The sequence below is a fragment of the Staurois parvus genome, unplaced genomic scaffold (assembly GCF_062004578.1).
Source record: "Staurois parvus isolate SC_StPar_1 unplaced genomic scaffold, SC_StPar_1.0 ptg002123l, whole genome shotgun sequence".
Lineage (NCBI taxonomy): Eukaryota > Metazoa > Chordata > Amphibia > Anura > Ranidae > Staurois > Staurois parvus.
In genome coordinates this window covers 75,214-94,504 of record NW_028319919.1, presented here as the reverse complement: position 1 = coordinate 94,504, position 19,291 = coordinate 75,214, and the positions used below count along the sequence as shown (strand labels likewise).

The 19,291-nt window shown below is 48.7% G+C and overlaps 1 protein-coding gene across 1 annotated transcript in view; it reads right to left on the bottom strand.

The window, feature by feature from the left end:
• Positions 1 to 1,177: 1,177 nt before the first annotated feature.
• The window catches only part of LOC149432650 (uncharacterized), an 89,262-nt gene continuing 71,148 nt past the window's right edge, over positions 1,178 to 19,291 (bottom strand). The window contains 3 exon segments of the mRNA XM_089665090.1: positions 1,178 to 6,693; positions 12,185 to 12,244; positions 15,445 to 15,531. Of these exon segments, the coding sequence (XP_089521216.1) occupies positions 6,475 to 6,693; positions 12,185 to 12,244; positions 15,445 to 15,531 (366 nt within the window). The 3' untranslated portion in view covers positions 1,178 to 6,474.

The window sequence follows — 19,291 nt, the reverse complement described above, 5'->3', positions numbered from 1 at the left end:
AGAGAGCGGATACAGTGGATGCGGGGTCCGGGGAGAGCGGATACAGTGAATGCGGGGTCCGGGGAGAGCGGATACAGTGAATGCGGGGTCCGGGGAGAGCGGATACAGTGAATGCGGGGTCCGGGGAGAGCGGATACAGTGAATGCGGGGTCCGGGGAGAGCGGATACAGTGAATGCGGGGTCCGGGGAGAGCGGATACAGTGAATGCGGGGTCCGGGGAGAGCGGATACAGTGAATGCGAGGTCCGGGGAGAGCGGATACAGTGAATGCGAGGTCCGGGGAGAGCGGATACAGTGAATGCGGGGTCCGGGGAGAGCGGATACAGTGAATGCGGGGTCCGGGGAGAGCGGATACAGTGAATGCGGGGTCCGGGGAGAGCGGATACAGTGAATGCGGGGTCCGGGGAGAGCGGATACAGTGAATGCGGGGTCCGGGGAGAGCGGATACAGTGAATGCGGGGTCCGGGGAGAGCGGATACAGTGAATGCGGGGTCCGGGGAGAGCGGATACAGTGAATGCGGGGTCCGGGGAGACCGGATATAGTGAATGCGGGGTCCGGGGAGAGCGGATATACTGAATGCGGGGTCCGGGGAGACGATATAGTGAATGCGGGGTCCGGGGAGAGCGGATATAGTGAATGCGGGGTCCGGGGAGAGCGGATATAGTGAATGCGGGGTCCGCGGAGACCGGATATAGTGAATGCGGGGTCCGGGGAGAGCGGATATAGTGAATGCGGGGTCCGCGGAGACCGGATATAGTGAATGCGGGGTCCGGGGAGAGCGGATATAGTGAATGCGGGGTCCGGGGAGAGCGGATATAGTGAATGCGGGGTCCGGGGAGAGCGGATATAGTGAATGCGGGGTCCGGGGAGAGCGGATATAGTGAATGCGGGGTCCGGGGAGAGCGGATATAGTGAATGCGGGGTCCGGGGAGAGCGGATATAGTGAATGCGGGGTCCGGGGTTTAGTAACACAGCACGGTAAAATGAATATGCATTGACTAATATGAAGGGGCCCTTGTACCCCGTGGGGCGGATGGAGACTCCTCTGTGCTGTGAGCACCTGGTTATGACTGATCACCCAAATCTGAGCTCTCATTCAGCATGCTCAGGAATAGGCACAGCTCCACAAATGCTATCTGGGTTAACATCAAAGAACAAACAAAAAACTCAACACATATAAATTAATATATTCTGTAATATAAAACATTACATACAAAAAAAACAGATTAGGCAAGAAGATGCAAATAACACATCTGTGATAAGATGTCACCTTGCTGCCTCTGCTGTTGGTTTAAATACAGTAGAGAACTATGTACAGAATACCGATTTTATAAAAATAGATAAATATATATAAATATAAAACGCCTAAATAAAATAAAATGACTGGTATTGGTATGACCTGACCCGCCACTCGCCTCTCTCACCCGGCACTCGCCTCTCTCACCCGCCACTCGCCTCTCTCACCCGCCACTCGCCTCTCTCACCCGGCACTCCACACTCGCTCTTCTGTCACCATCACAGGTTAGCTCACAGATGCAATACATTTTCTCAGAGTGCATTCATAAAATCAGCCAGAGATGCTCTTCGTCATGTACTGTGTGCGTTTCCACAAAGGGAACCCAAACGGGGCCACATGTTGAAGGTACAATAAAGGAATTCGAATTGCAAAGGTTTTAGGGCCCCATTTGCACCAGCTTAGAATTGTGTCGTGGTAAAACAAATTATATCCACAAAAAAAAAGAAGAAATTTAGTGCCCGGACATTGCTTACCTTCAATATAACGTGTCCCTTGTGCTTCTGTCTTCTAGTTCAGTAGAAATCTGTCCTCTGATGCCCCTCCCACCATAACCAGCAGGGGTTAATAGAACCGAGGAACTGTTGCAGACTCATCAAGCGTGTCAGAGTACGCTGGCCTGCAGTTGCAATACAGTTTCTGTAAATGAAACAGTCTCTATGAATGGAGGACGGATGGATGATTGCAAGGTTCACCTCTTCCATTCATAAGATCGTGTTTCCATTCATGGAAGCTGTAGCATGATATTTATGAATGGTGGAGCTGGATGGAAAGACTCTATGGTAGTAACAGGCTTCTCCTTGGAGCATAGACTCTATGGTAGTAACAGGCCTCTTGGAGCATAGACTCTATGGCAGTAACAGGCCTCTTGGAGCATAGACTCTATGGCAGTAACAGGCTTCTTGGAGCATAGACTCTATGGTAGTAACAGGCTTCTCCTTGGAGCATAGACTCTATGGTAGTAACAAGCCTCTTGGAGCATAGACTCTATGGTAGTAACAGGCTTCTTGGAGCATAGACTCTATGGCAGTAACAGGCCTCTTGGAGCATAGACTCTATGGCAGTAACAGGCTTCTTGGAGCATAGACTCTATGGTAGTAACAGGCTTCTCCTTGGAGCATAGACTCTATGGTAGTAACAGGCCTCTTGGAGCATAGACTCTATGGTAGTAACAGGCCTCTTGGAGCATAGACTCTATGGTAGTAACAGGCTTCTTGGAGCATAGACTCTATGGTAGTAACAGGCTTCTTGGAGCATAGACTCTATGGTAGTAACAGGCCTCTTGGAGCATAGACTCTATGGTAGTAACAGGCTTCTTGGAGCATAGACTCTATGGTAGTAACAGGCTTCTCCTTGGAGCATAGACTCTATGGTAGTAACAGGCCTCTTGGAGCATAGACTCTATGGTAGTAACAGGCTTCTTGGAGCATAGACTCTATGGTAGTAACAGGCTTCTTGGAGCATAGACTCTATGGTAGTAACAGGCCTCTTGGAGCATAGACTCTATGGTAGTAACAGGCTTCTTGGAGCATAGACTCTATGGTAGTAACAGGCTTCTCCTTGGAGCATAGACTCTATGGTAGTAACAGGCCTCTTGGAGCATAGACTCTATGGTAGTAACAGGCCTCTTGGAGCATAGACTCTATGGTAGTAACAGGCCTCTTGGAGCATAGACTCTATGGTAGTAACAGGCTTCTTGGAGCATAGACTCTATGGTAGTAACAGGCTTCTTGGAGCATAGACTCTATGGTAGTAACAGGCCTCTTGGAGCATAGACTCTATGGCAGTAACAGGCCTCTTGGAGCATAGACTCTATGGTAGTAACAGGCTTCTCCTTGGAGGATAGACTCTATGGTAGTAACAGGCTTCTCCTTGTAACATAGCTTCCACGACAATGTGGTCACCTTCTGGTCACCATATATACAAGTAACTTTACCCTCTTATGACCCTGTACTAAACATACCCTGATCTGACACCAGAAGGGCACCCAGAACTCCAAACACCCGGATCTATTCCAGGCACTAAAGTATATATACTACATATACATATATACCTGCTTCCACACATACCCTGGTTGGGAACCTATTGCCAAACATACCCTGATCCGGAACCTATTGCCAAACATACCCTGATCCGGAAGCTATTGCCAAACATACCCTGATCCGGAAGCTATTGCCAAACATACCCTGATCCGGAACCTATTGCCAAACATACCCTGATCCGGAACCTATTGCCAAACATACCCTGATCCGGAACCTATTGCCAAACATACCCTGATCCGGAACCTATTGCCAAACATACCCTGATCCGGAACCTATTGCCAAACATACCCTGATCCGGAACCTATTGCCAAACATACCCCGATCCGGAAGCTATTGCCAAACATACCCTGACTGGGCACCAATTTCTAAACTTACCCTTATCGGGGACCTATTTCAAAACATGCCCCGTTCGGTTATGTATTTTCCAAATAAACCCTTACTGATACCTACTTCCAAACACATCCCGATTGGGCATCTATTTCCTAACTTACCCTGACCGGGCACCTATTGTCAAACACACCCAACACTGGGCACCTATTTCAAAATATAACCTGACCGGTCACCTACCTGCAAACATACTCTAACCGACACCTACTTCCAAATACACCCTGATTGGGCACCTATTTCCAAAAATACCCTGACCCCAAGACATGACCCTGTGCCACTTACTCCCTGAATTGCCTACACCCTACGACCCGCACTGTCTGCTCTCATGCAGTGTAACACTTAGAAAGCGCAGCGGAATTCCAGGAATGGATAATTTATACAGTCACTTTGGTCTCACTTGGACCACTGAACTATGTATATGCTGTACCATACCTGGGAGATCCCTCTAGAAGCTGGAAATCACTGTATAGACCCCGCTACTACACTGCTACTACAGTGATCTTCACTTGCTTCTGGGTCCAGTGCTGAGCGGCTGCCTGTTTGCATGAGCATGAGCACAGGAGGTTGGCTGCTGCTGTGAACAAATCCTAAAACAGAGGTGACCCCCTGCTAGTAAGTACCTATATAAAGTGGATCCAATCTACTGCATCAGGACTATGGGTGCTCCCTGTCACTGTGCGAGTCATGTAACTGCAGATCTCTGAACTGTCCCCACCAATCCTTATTTTTCAAAAATGGGACCGGTACTTTCATCTTCATTCAGTTAGGAAGAAGCCTAAAGAAGGCTTTGTATGGAGTGTTAACTTACTAAAATGTTAGCATGGGAGTGTGGCCCCCCCATTCTTCTTTATGTGACTTTTAGGGGTGGGATGAGCTTACGGTAGAGCCAGCACCTGGGTCCTGAGGTTCCATATACTGCTGGAACCCAGTGCAAAACACCACATTCAATATTCTGATATTGCTGTGTGACAGAGGTAGGCAAACTGCAGCCTTTCAGCTGTTGTGAAACTACAAGTCCCATCATGCCTCTGCCTTTGGGAGTCATGCTCATGGCTGTTGGCCTTGCAATGCCTCATGGAAATCATGTCTCTACCTCTAAGAGTCATGCTTGTAGTTGTTTGCCTTGCAATGCCTCATGGGAATCATGCCTCTGGGAGTCATGCTCATGGCTATCGGTCTTGCAGTGCCTCATGGGAATCATGCCTCTGGGAGATATGATTGTAGTTGTTGGCCTTGCAATGCCTTATGGGAATCATGCCTCTGGGAGTCATGCTCAGGACTATCGGTCTTCCAATACCTCATGGAAATCATGTCTCTACCTCTAAGAGTCATGCTTGTGGTTGTAGTCCTTGCAATGCCTCATGGGAATCTTGCCTCTGAGAGCCATGCTCATGACTACCGGTCTTGCAATGCCTCATGGGAATCATGCCTCTAAGAGTGATCTTTGTGGTTGTTGGCCTTGCAATGCCTCATGGGAATCTTGCCTCTGAGAGCCATGCTCATGACTATCGGTCTTGCAATGCCTTATGGGAATCATGCCTCTAAGAGTGATCTTTGTGGTTGTTGGCCTTGCAATGCCTCATGGGAATCTTGCCTCTGGGAGTCATGCTCATGGCTATGGGCCTTGCAATGCCTTATGGGAATCATGCCTCTAAGAGTGATCTTTGTGGTTGTTGGCCTTGCAGTGCCTCATGGGAATCTTGCCCCTGGGAGCCATGCTCATGACTACCGGTCTTGCAATGCCTCATGGGAATCATGCCTCTAAGAGTGATCTTTGTGGTTGTTGGCCTTGCAATGCCTCATGGGAATCTTGCCTCTGAGAGCCATGCTCATGACTATCGGTCTTGCAATGCCTTATGGGAATCATGCCTCTAAGAGTGATCTTTGTGGTTGTTGGCCTTGCAATGCCTCATGGGAATCTTGCCTCTGGGAGTCATGCTCATGGCTATGGGCCTTGCAATGCCTTATGGGAATCATGCCTCTAAGAGTGATCTTTGTGGTTGTTGGCCTTGCAGTGCCTCATGGGAATCTTGCCCCTGGGAGCCATGCTCATGACTATCGGTCTTGCAATGCCTTATGGGAATCAGACCTCTACCTCTGGGAGTCATGCTCATAGCTGTCAGGCTTGCAATGCCTCATGGGAATCTTGCCTCTACCTCTAAGAGTCATGCTTGGGGTTGTTGGCCTTGCAGTGCCTCATGGGAATCTTGCCTCTAGGAGTCATGCTCATGGCTATGGGCCTTGCAATGCCTTATGGGAATCATGCCTCTACCTCTGGGAGTCATGCTCATAGCGGTCAGGCTTGCAATGCCTCATGGGATTTGTAGTTCTACAACAGCTGGAGGGCTGATGCTTGCCTACCCCTGCTCTTTGCCGAGCACAATGCTCTGCACCAGACGTTATCGAGGTACGCTGTATTAGGTAGTCTAATTGGATCGGGCGCCACACACACACAGATCTATACAACACACACTGCCATGGCATTCAACCGGAACCTCAACCACACACACTCCTATAACTACATCATAAACACCAACGACTGAGCTCACTGTATAAATGGCTCATAAACACCAGACCTCCATATCAATGGACCCTGTAATATACACGTTGATTTGTCTTCGCAACCGATCTGTCCTTACAAACAGTCCGGAGTAAACATTCATCCATGGGCAGCCTCGGAAAAGTTCCAGGATCCATGGAACTCTCCTGCTGACCAGTGGCAGAGACTCCTACGTATAATTACTGCTCCGGTCAGGGAGTGGGGAGGCCGAGGCTGCGGCTCAGAGTGTCATCCAGTCGAATAGTCTCTCTCTCTAATACCTGAGGTCGGGTGTCAGAGGTCACCGCAGCCAGGGAACGACTCAGATCATGTCGGAGGTTCAGCAGGTCATCCGTAGTGCGTGAACAGCGCTCAATGTAGCGGGAACGGTGACTGCGCTCGGCATCGAGCTGAGATTTCAGTAGAGAGACCTGTGGATGGAGACAACAAACATTCATAGGAATGGAGGACCCCAGTATGGTAAGGGTCCCTTTACACTTGCTTTCATTTTAAGACACATTAAAGCACCTACCACTTCAATACACATACCCTCAGCTCAGTAATACGCCCGCTCAGCAGATCCCCAGCTCATTAGTACCTTCGTTTAGCAGATTCCCCATTCGGTTATAACTCTCAACTCTGCTGATCCTCAATTCGGTAGTAACCCCCAGCTCTGGTGATCCCCCACTCAGTAGTAGCCCGCAGCTCTGGTGATCCCCCGCTCAGTAGTAACCCCCAGCTCTGGTGATCCCCCGCTCAGTAGTAACCCACAGTTCTGCTAATCCTCTGGTTTGCTGAACCTTCTCTCCAGTCCCCGCTCACCTCCTGCTATGTTGTTCCCATGCTGATCACCACATCTGATATCTGCTAGTAACCCCCCCAGCTCTAGTGATCCCTCGCTCAGTAGTAACCCCCCAGCCCTGCTGATCCCCCACTCAGTAGTAACCCCCAAGCTCTGCTGATCCCCCTCTCAGTAGTAACCCCCAAGCTCTGCCGATCTCCTGCTCAGTAGTAACCCCCCAAGCTCTGCCGATCCCCCACTCAGTAGTAACCCCCCAACCCTGCCGATCCCCCGCTCAGTAGTAACCCCCCAGGTCTGCCGATCCCCCACTCAGTAGTAACCCCCCAACCCTGCCGATCCCCTGCTCAGTAGTAACCCCCCAACCCTGCCGATCCGCCGCTCAGTAGTAACCCACAGCTCTGCTGATCCCCCGCTCAGTAGTAACCCCCAGCTCTGGTGATCCCCCACTCAGTAGTAACCCCCAGCTCTGCTGATCCCCCACTCAGTAGTAACCCTCAGCTCTGGTGATCCCCCACTCAGTAGTAACCCCCAGCTCTGCTGATCCCCCACTCAGTAGTAATCCCCAAGCTTTGCTGATTCCCCGCTCAGTACTAACCCCCCAGCTCTGCTGATCCCCCGCTCAGCAGTAACCCCCAGCACTGCTGATCCTCGCTCAGTAGTAACCCTCAGCTCTGCTAATCCCCTGGTTTGCTGATCCTCTCTCCAGTCCACGCTCACCTCACCTCCTGCTAATGTTGTTCCAATGCCGCTCACCACGTCTGATATCTGCTAGTTTCTCCTGCTCCGGTCCCCCAGCTCTACTGATCCTTTTGCTGTTTAGTCCTCGCTCACCTTTCGCTATAGCATGCCCATGTTACACACCATGTGTGCTGTCTGCTAGTTGCTCCGCTCTAGTCCGGACCCCGCTCACCTTTCTGCTACTCGACACTGCACACCATATGCGACATCTGCACCAGACACTCCCAGAATATATTCATATGAACCAGTTCACCTGGGATATCTCATACCTGCAATACCTCCAAACCAAAGCAAAGCTAACTCTGAAGAAAAGTCTCTTAAATGCTGCAGGTATTATTAGTGAGCGTTGTCATAAGACTTCTATGGAGGCTTTGGAGACACTTTGAAGCACCAAGAAAGCAACATGGGGGTATCATTTTTGAAGGGAAGTGAAGCAAACACAACAGTGTGAACAGGACTGTAAGGTAACCATTTTATTTAGTGAGACGAACTTTGATTGGCATTCAGAGTGTTTTAAAACTCCACTGCGTGGATCGGCTGCTCATTTTTTTCTGGTGGTGAGGACTAAGTTCATACTCACCTGACCCGGCAATCCTACGGAAAACCACGCTCCCCCACGGTCCGTTGGTGGAGCGTGTATTGAGCGTGCTGCCATTAGGAACAGTATATTTACATGTTTTCTGGACTGCGTGGGGGGGGGGGAACCCGTGCAGTTTCGGCAGACCCACTGCATGGGCCAAAAAAAAGACGTTTTCCCGGATTTCTGATTTAACCACTTCCAGTCCGGACACTTTCACCCCCCTTCCAGTCCGGACACTTTCCCCTCTTCCAGTCCGGACACTTTCACCCCTTTCCAGTCCGGACACTTTCCCCCCCTTCCAGTCCGGACGCTTTCACCCCCCTTCCAGTCCGGACGCTTTCACCCCCCTTCCAGTCCGGACACTTTCCCCTCTTCCAGTCCGGACACTTTCACCCCTTTCCAGTCCGGACACTTTCCCCCCCTTCCAGTCCGGACGCTTTCCCCCCCTTCCAGTCCGGACGCTTTCACCCCCTTCCAGTCCGGACGCTTTCCCCCCCTTCCAGTCCGGACACTTTCACCCCCTTCCAGTCCGGACGCTTTCCCCCCCTTCCAGTCCGGACACTTTCCCCCCCTTCCAGTCCGGACACTTTTACCCCCTTCCAGTCCGGACACTTTCACCCCCTTCCAGTCCGGACGCTTTCCCCCCCTTCCAGTCCGGACGCTTTCCCCCCCTTCCTGTCCAGGCCAATTTTCAGCTTTCAGCGCTATCACACTTTGAATGACAATCGCGCGGTCATGCAACACTGTACCCAGATGAATTTTTTAGCATTTTTTTGGAGACAGATAAAGCTTTATTTTGGTGGTATTTATTCACCGCTGGGATTTTTATTTATTTTTCTTTATGAATGGAAAAGTCCAAAAATTTTGAAAAAAAGTGTTTTTCTTATAAAATTTTGCAAATAAATAATCTTTCTTTATAAATCTTGGCCAAAGTTTACTCGGTTATCTTTTTAGTAAAAACAAAAGTAACCCAATATAGTTTATAACCAAAAATTATAATTTTTCAAAACTTTTTTACATTTTTATTTTATTTTTTTATATTATTTATGTTTTTTTTTTTAACATACCATCACCCTAGTAGTACAGTGTCACCATAGTGACACTGTACTACTTGTGGGGGGTGATGAAGATTTTTTTTTTTTCTTCCTTACACCGATTGCTTTTACACCCATAAAGGCTGTAAAAGCAATCATTTCTCCTTCTCTCTGGCTGCAATCTTGCAGCCATTGAGAAATACTGTGAGAGCTGTGATTGGTCACAGCTTGTCACATGGTACAAGGCTGTTGTGAATGGCCCTGTACCATGTGATCTCTGTGATCATTCACAGATTTCACTAGTAGTAAGCAATGATGTCAGGAAGTGACATCTTGCTTACTACTATTCATATGATCACTGATTGGCCAATCACTGATCACATGATTGGGACCTCACACAGAGGTCCGGACACAGCGATCGAACACAGAGGTCCGGACACATCGATCGAACACAGAGGTCGGACACAGCGATCGAACACAGAGGTCCGGACACAGCGATCGAACACAGAGGTCCGGACACAGCGATCGGACACAGAGGTCCAGACACAGCGATCGAACACAGAGGTCCGGACACATCGATCGAACACAGAGGTCCGGACACATCGATCGAACACAGAGGTCCGGACACATCGATCGAACACAGAGGTCCGGACACAGCGATCGGACACAGAGGTCCGGACACAGCGATCGGACACAGAGGTCCGGACACAGCGATCGGACACAGAGGTCCGGACACAGCGATCGGACACAGAGGTCCGGACACAGCGATCGGACACAGAGGTCCGGACACAGCGATCGGACACAGAGGTCCGGACACAGCGATCGGACACAGAGGTCCGGACACAGCGATCGGACACAGAGGTCCGGACACAGCGATCGGACACAGAGGTCCGGACACAGCGATCGGACACAGAGGTCCGGACACAGCGATCGGACACAGAGGTCCGGACACAGCGATCGAACACAGAGGTCCGGACACAGCGATCGAACACAGAGGTCCGGACACAGCGATCGAACACAGAGGTCCGGACACAGCGATCGAACACAGAGGTCCGGACACAGCGATCGGACACAGCGATCGGACACAGAGGTCCGGACACAGCGATTGAACACAGAGGTCCCATACAGTGATCGGACACAGAGGTCCCACACAGCGATTGAACACAACACAGAGGTCCCATACAGTGATCGGACACAGAGGTCCCATACAGTGATCGGACACAGTGGGCATGGGATCGCAGTGTCGCGCGCTCCTTGGGAATGCCTGAAAATACGGGCGCCGTTTATGAAGGGCAACCCGCTCCTGCACTGCTCCCGTCCGGCCGTTTATGTACATGGGCCGGACGGGAAGCGGACGGGAAGTGGTTAAGTTCAAGTGTTGGGGAGAAAGCGCTGAACTAACCGCTCAGATTCTGTGCTAATCATTTGTGAACACAGTTAAGAATGGCACAGGCACCAGGATTGGTTGTGTCATCTGAACTGCCACCTCAGTCCAGGAAGTAGTTGGTGACCCTGGGTGATGCCTGTACAAAGATGGCTCCATCCTATTGGAGGGAAAAGTAGGTGAAGGCATTGTCAGGGGGGTATTGTGATCTCTGTGAGAGGCAATAAGTACCTGGAAGTGTTACGTTGGACCATCCAATGCTGTTGTTACAAAGGCCAGCTCAGAGCATCTGCATAGGACACATTCTTATCCAGAGGTTCCACACTGTGCTCAGCAAAGCGGCCATGTCTATGTGTGCACAGAGGAAACGCGGATCACTGGGGTGTATTTTTATATCAGCAATGGGAAGGGGATGCTCAGGCTAGGTCGGGGGGGGGGGTGCCTGCCACAGAGCTCCATGGATCTCATAAATGCTATCCATCCAATATAACAGTGGTTCTCAACCTGGGGGTCGCGACCCCTTTGGGGGTCGAATGACCCTTTCACAGGGGTCGCCTAAGACCATCAGAAAAACATATTTCTGATGTGTAAAGAGCAGCTACTGTGTAGAAAGCAGCTGCTGTGTTGAAAGCAGCTACTCTGTTAAAAGCAGCTACTGTGCTGAAAGCAGCTACTCTGTTAAAAGCAGCTACTGTGCTGAAAGCAGCTACTCTGTTAAAAGCAGCTACTGTGTTGAAAGCACCTACTGTGCTGAAAGCAGCTACTGTGTTGAAAGCAGCTACTGTGCTGAAAGCAGCTACTGTGCTGAAAGCAGCTACTGTGCTGAAAGCAGCTACTGTGCTGAAAGCAGCTACTGTGTTGAAAGCAGCTACTGTGCTGAAAGCAGCTACTGTGTTGAAAGCAGCTACTGTGCTGAAAGCAGCTACTGTGCTGAAAGCAGCTACTGTGTTGAAAGCAGCTACTGTGCTGAAAGCAGCTACTGTGCTGAAAGCAGCTACTGTGTTGAAAGCAGCTACTGTGCTGAAAGCAGCTACTGTGTTGAAAGCAGCTACTGTGCTGAAAGCAGCTACTGTGCTGAAAGCAGCAGTATTGGAGGTAAAACGACACTTCATGAATTATAATTACTGGGTAAATAATTTTATGGTTGGGGGTCACCACAACATGAGGAACTGTATTAAAGGGTCACGGCATTAGGAAGCTTGAGAACCACTGCAATATAACCTCCCTCAGGAAGAGGCAGAAGGTAGGTACACGTAGTAGGTACACGTAGTAGGTACACGTAGCAGGTCTGCTTTTCATGTTAGGGACTCCAGGACAAGCAAGTAGCATACTGACCCCGGCATATTGTAGTCCTGTAGCCCACCTCGTGTTCCAGGTAACTCACCTCCCTCTCCAGCTCTGACACCCTCCGCTGGTATGTGGGGGAAACGCTGATGTCCTGGAGCTGACAGAAACAGATTATTACATACATTGTACAACTCAGACATTTGTTTGCAGAGGAAACACTTCAGGTATCTGGGAAAGCCGCACATTAGTATCAAGGTGTCTCTGCAAAGTCCTCTCTACACATGCTCATTATAAATTCACTGCACTGGGTGTGCACACAGAAGGCCTCGTTCACATGGGGCCTGCATACCCGTACACCAATGAAGGACCATGTTGACCCGCATGGGGATGGTGATGTTCCATGTATCCCCGTGCAGGCAGACCCATTGCTGTCAATTGGGATGCAGCAGCTGCACAGACACAGCTGGTGCTCACCCATGTGAGTGCATGGCCCCCCAATGGGACTGTCTGCAGAACACCATGAGAATGAGGCCTAAAGGTCTGCACAAGACTCGTACTCCATGCTTTCTTATAAGTTATTTATACCTATATATTTATTTTATTTCAGGTACTTATATAGCGCCGTCAATTTACGCAGCACTTTACATATATATTGTACATTCGCATCAGGCCCCGCCCCCGAGGAGCGTACAATCTAAGGTTCCTAACTCACATTCATACATACACATACTAGGGACAATTTAGACAGGAGCCAATTCACCTACCAGCATATCTATGGAGTGTGGGAGGAAACCGGAAACCTGGAGGAAACCCACACAGTCACAGGGAAAACATGCAAACTGTGCCGTGGCTGGGATTCGAACCAATGACCCTAGTGCTGCTAGGCGGAAGAGCTAACCACTGTGCTGCCCGAATACTGTCACCGAATACTGTGAATATATTGCATTGGATTCAGGTGTTCCAATCCCCTCCAGATAATGTGATTCAGGTGTTTCAATCCCCTCCAGATAATGTGATTCAGGTGTTTCAATCCCCTCCAGATAATGTGATTCAGGTGTTTCAATCCCCTCCAGATCATGTGATTCAGGTGTTCCAATCCCCTCCCAATCATGTGATTCGGGTGTTCCAATCCCCTCCATGGACACAGGTGTATACAATCAAGCCCCTAGGCATGCAGACGGCTTCTACAAACATTGGTGAAAGAATGGGTCGCTCTCAGGAGCTCAGTGACTCCAAGCGTGGTCCCGTGATAGGTGGTCACCTGGGCAATAAGTCCATCCGTGACATTTCCTGGCTACTAAATATTCCACGCTCAACTGTTAGTGGGATTATAACAAAGTGGAAGCAACTGGGAGCAACAGCCACTCAACCAAGGGGTAGGCCACGTCACATGACAGGGCGGGGTCAGCGCATGCTGAAGCGCACAGTGCGCAGAAGTCACCAACTGTCTGCAGAGTCAATAGCTAAAGACCTCCAAACTTGGTGTGGCCTTCAGATGAGCCCAACAACAGTGCGTAGAGAGCTTCATGGAATGGGTTTCCATGGCCGAGCAGCTGCATCCAAGCCTTCCATCACCAAGTGCAATGCAAAGCGTCGGATGCCGTGGTGTAAAGCACGCCGCCACTGGACTCTAGAGCAGGGGAGACGTGTTCTCTGGAGTGACCAATCATGCTTCTCTGTCTGGCAATCTGATGGACGTGTCTTTTTTCACACTACACTTTTTGTTTTTTGTGTGTGAGTATGGGGTACCATGTACCCTATACTCATTCACATGGGGGGGGGGGTGGGCCGGGATCTGTGGGTACTCTTGTTAAAGGGGGTTTCCAGATTCCAATAAGCCCCTTGCCCGAAGACCCCCCACAACCACCGGCCAGGGGTTGTGGGGAAGAGGCCCTTGTCCCCATCAACATGGGGACAAGGTGCTTTCCTGTCCTGCCAGGCTGCATGCTCGGATAAGGGTCTGGTATGGATTTTGGGTGGGGGGGGAACCCCCGCACCATTTTTTTTTTTTGTTTTTACATTTTGGCGTGGGAGTTTCCCTCAAAATCCATACCAGACCCAAAGGGCTTTAGTATGTGTGGGATGGGGAACCCCACGCCACTTTTTAAATTATTTTTTTAATTGCTGTCAACTCTTTTACATTCAGCTGTCAGTGGGGAACCATGCCGACAGCTGAAACATTAACACATGGCTGTCACTACTAAAATACCGCATGACTTGATAAAATATTTCATGCGGTATTTTAGTAGCGTTTACAGTTTTTCTGACCTCCGGAACGGATTAATTGATTTTCAATGCACCCCTTTGGGAAACGAAAAGTCTCCAGAACGAATTAAATTTGTAAACATATATACATACACACACACATGTATACACACACACACATATACACACGCACACATACATACATACATATATATACCCATACATGCACACATATAAATATATATACACACACACACATATATATACCCATACATGCACACATATATGTACACACACACACACATGTATACACACATATAAATATATACACACACACACATACATATATACACACACACACACACACATATATATACACACACACACACACACATATATATACACACACACACACATATATATACACACACACACACATATATATACACACACACACATATATATATATACACACACACATACATACACATACACACACACACACACACATATATATATATACACACACACACACACATATATATATACACACACACACACATATATATACACACACACACACATACATACACACACACACACACACATATATATACACACACACACACACACACACACACACACATACACTTTGATGGGTCACCTCTACAAAGCACTATTGATGGCTAAACTTGCTGCAAATCATGACCTCTGTGCCAAGTCGGAAAAGAAAGTCAATCACTCTCTATAGGGTCCCCAAGGATTACATGTCACACAATATATACTTTGAAAAAGTGGAAAAATCACTTAAATTGGTTATATTTAGGGATTCTAATAACTATTCTACAGGAACCAGAACATCTTTGTGAAGCCGATGTGCTATTTAGGAACAAAGGCATTATGTCCTTCTCTTAAAAACATGTTTTTTTGGGTTTTTTTTATACTTCAGGTTTTCCTGGACATTGTCCCAACCAATAGGCTGCCTTCTCTTTGTATATATAGGGCTGATATACTTCTATCGGATTCATGGAAAGCTCAGACTCCCTTTCACATACAAATGGTTTGTCTTCTATGGGGCAGTCTGCTCACTTTACAAGAACCGCTTGGTAATCAGTAGTGAGTCATGTGACCGAACGCCAACCAAAGACTGACCTCCATCGTCTTGTCTTTAGAGCGGGGAGATGGTTGGCCGCTCATCTTGTTTAACTCCCTCCGAAGACTCCTCCGCTCGCGCTCCACCTGTGTGAGACCACAAATGTTACAGGAGGCAACCTCCAGACCCCCCTCCCCTTCAAAACACAAATTCTAACAAGAGTCTACAGGACATAGCAGGAGTTGTTGGTGGGATTTCATTGTGAACATTTGTTTGCCGGACCTCATCCTGCCCTGCAGCCCATCAGCAACATCTGCTTCCTCCATCAGAGATCAGTGGCCATGTTGAAGATGAATTCCAGGTATGGATATTTCCTGCATAGTCACAATGACCCAGTTGGGACCAACTATGTCTATACCATTCCATGGATGATGCTCCTGGAGCTGGAAATCGCAGTATAGACACCGCTACTCCAGTGATCTCCACGTGCTTTCGGGATCCTTTGCTGAGCGACTGGCCAGATGCATTTTGAACACAGAAGGTTGGATGCCCATCATAGGTGACATTCAGAGAAGGCTTTGAATGGTGAGCGACTGATCGGATACATTTTGAAAGCAGGAGGTTGGATGCTCATTATGGGTGTCATTCAGAGAAGGCGTTGAATGGTGAGCGACTGGCCGGATTCATTTTGAATACAGGAGGTTGGATGCCCATCATGGGTGTCATTCAGAGAAGGCTTTGAATGGTGAGTGACTGGCCTGAGGCATCTGGAATACAGGAGGTTGGATGCCCATCATAGGTGACATTCAGAGAAGGCTTTGAATGGTGAGCGACTGGCCGGATACATTTTGAACACAGGAGGTTGGATGCCCATCATGGGTGTCATTCAGAAAAGGCTTTGAATGGTGAGCGACTGACCAGATACATTTTGAATACAGGAGGTTGGATGCCCATCATGGGTGTCATTCAGAGAAGCTTTGAATGGTGAGTGACTGGCCTGAGGCATTTGGAATACAGGAGGTTGGATGCCCATCATAGGTGACATTCAGAGAAGGCTTTGAATGGTGAGCGACTGGCCGGATACATTTTGAACACAGGAGGTTGGATGCTCATCATGGGTGTCATTCAGAGAAGGCTTTGCATGGTGAGCGACTGGCCGGATACATTTTGAACACAGGAGGTTGGATGCCCATCATGGGTGACATTCAGAGAAGGCTTTGAATGGTGAGCGACTGACCAGATACATTTTGAACACAGGAGGTTGGATGCCCATCATGGGTGACATTCAGAGAAGGCTTTGAATGGTGAGCGACTGACCAGATACATTTTGAATACAGGAGGTTGGATGCCCATCATGGGTGACATTCAGAGAAGGCTTTGAATGGTAAGTGACTGGCCGGATACATTTTGAATACAGGAGGTTGGATGCCCATCATGGGTGTCATTCAGAAAAGGCTTTGAATGGTGAGCGACTGGCCGGATACATTTTGAATACAGGAGGTTGGATGCCCATCATGGGTGTCATTCAGAGAAGCTTTGAATGGTGAGTGACTGGCCTGAGGCATTTGGAATACAGGAGGTTGGATGCCCATCATAGGTGACATTCAGAGAAGGCTTTGAATGGTGAGCGACTGGCCGGATACATTTTGAACACAGGAGGTTGGATGCTCATCATGGGTGTCATTCAGAGAAGGCTTAGAATGGTGAGCGACTGGCCGGATACATTTTGAACACAGGAGGTTGGATGCCCATCATAGGTGTCATTCAGAGAAGGCTTTGAATGGTGAGCGACTGGCCGGATACATTTTGAACACAAGAGGTTGGATGCCCATCATAGGTGACATTCAGAGAAGGCTTTGAATGGTGAGCGACTGGCCTGAGGCATTTTGAACACAGGAGGTTGGATGCCCATCATGGGTGTCATTTAGAGAAGCTTTGAATGGTGAGTGACTGGCCTGAGGCATTTGGAATACAGGAGGTTGGATGCCCATCATAGGTGACATTCAGAGAAGGCTTTGAATGGTGAGCGACTGGCCGGATACATTTTGAACACAGGAGGTTGGATGCTCATCATGGGTGTCATTCAGAGAAGGCTTTGAATGGTGAGCGACTGGCTGGATGCATTTTGAACACAGGAGGTTGGATGCTCATCATAGGTGACATTCAGAGAAGGCTTTGAATGGTGAGCGACTGGCCGGATACATTTTGAACACAGGAGGTTGGATGCCCATCATGGGTGTCATTCAGAGAAGGCTTTGAATGGTGAGCGACTGGCTGGATGCATTTTGAATACAGGAGGTTGGATGCTCATCATAGGTGACATTCAGAGAAGGCTTTGAATGGTGAGCGACTGGCCGGATACATTTTGAACACAGGAGGTTGGATGCTCATCATGGGTGTCATTCAGAGAAGGCTTAGAATGGTGAGCGACTGGCCGGATACATTTTGAACACAGGAGGTTGGATGCCCATCATAGGTGTCATTCAGAGAAGGCTTTGAATGGTGAGCGACTGGCCGGATACATTTTGAACACAAGAGGTTGGATGCCCATCATAGGTGACATTCAGAGAAGGCTTTGAATGGTGAGCGACTGGCCTGAGGCATTTTGAACACAGGAGGTTGGATGCCCATCATGGGTGTCATTTAGAGAAGCTTTGAATGGTGAGTGACTGGCCTGAGGCATTTGGAATACAGGAGGTTGGATGCCCATCATAGGTGACATTCAGAGAAGGCTTTGAATGGTGAGCGACTGGCCGGATACATTTTGAACACAGGAGGTTGGATGCTCATCATGGGTGTCATTCAGAGAAGGCTTTGAATGGTGAGCGACTGGCTGGATGCATTTTGAACACAGGAGGTTGGATGCTCATCATAGGTGACATTCAGAGAAGGCTTTGAATGGTGAGCGACTGGCCGGATACATTTTGAACACAGGAGGTTGGATGCCCATCATGGGTGTCATTCAGAGAAGGCTTTGAATGGTGAGCGACTGGCTGGATGCATTTTGAATACAGGAGGTTGGATGCCCATCATAGGTGACATTCAGAGAAGGCTTTGAATTTTCACAGCATTCAAAACATTGGATGAGGTGGAGAGCGTGACGTCACCACTCTGTCTCTCCACCTTGTCCAATCTGACACTTTGCATTCATTCAGAAAATGCAAAGTTTTCTCTGAAAGGTGCCTGTGCTGAGCGTCGGACCTCTTGTGTTCAAAATGCATCAGGCCAGCTGCTCAGGACAGGACCTGGAAAATAGTAGTAGCGGGGCCTACGTCAGTGATTTCCAGCTTCCAGGGCATCAGCCAGGTATGATCCTGTATATACATAGTTACACTGCTTCAATCTAAATCAATGTATCACTGGATGCAGAAAATATCCTCACCTGGAACCCCACTTTAAAGAGATAACTTCACCTTTTAACAAAAAATATTAAATGCACATTTTTTTGGCAGGTAAATAAAAAATGTGCATTTATTATATTTTGTTTCTGAAGCCTTTAAACCAGGGTGTCAAACTGGTGGCCCTCCAGCTGTTGCGAAACTACAAGTCCCATCATGCCTCTGCCTTTGGGAGTCCTGCTTGTAACTGTCGGTGGCTTGCAATGCCTCATGGGACTTGTAGTTCTGTGACAGCTGGAGGCCTACAGGTTGAGCACTCATGGCTTAAACAGTGTCTCCACACAAAACATGTTTTTTAAAGTTTTGGACAGAATAGGGAATGGTTAGAACCACGGACGAGGTTCAAAGGGTCCCCCGCTTCATCGGAGATTTGCATCATTGAACAAGGTGTTTACTGGACTGACAAAACCTGGAGGATCCTGAACCAGCTTTACCGGCATCTGGAGCGATCAGACCAAATCATCCTTCAGGATCCCACCAATTACATCAGTCCAGTACACACTTTTTT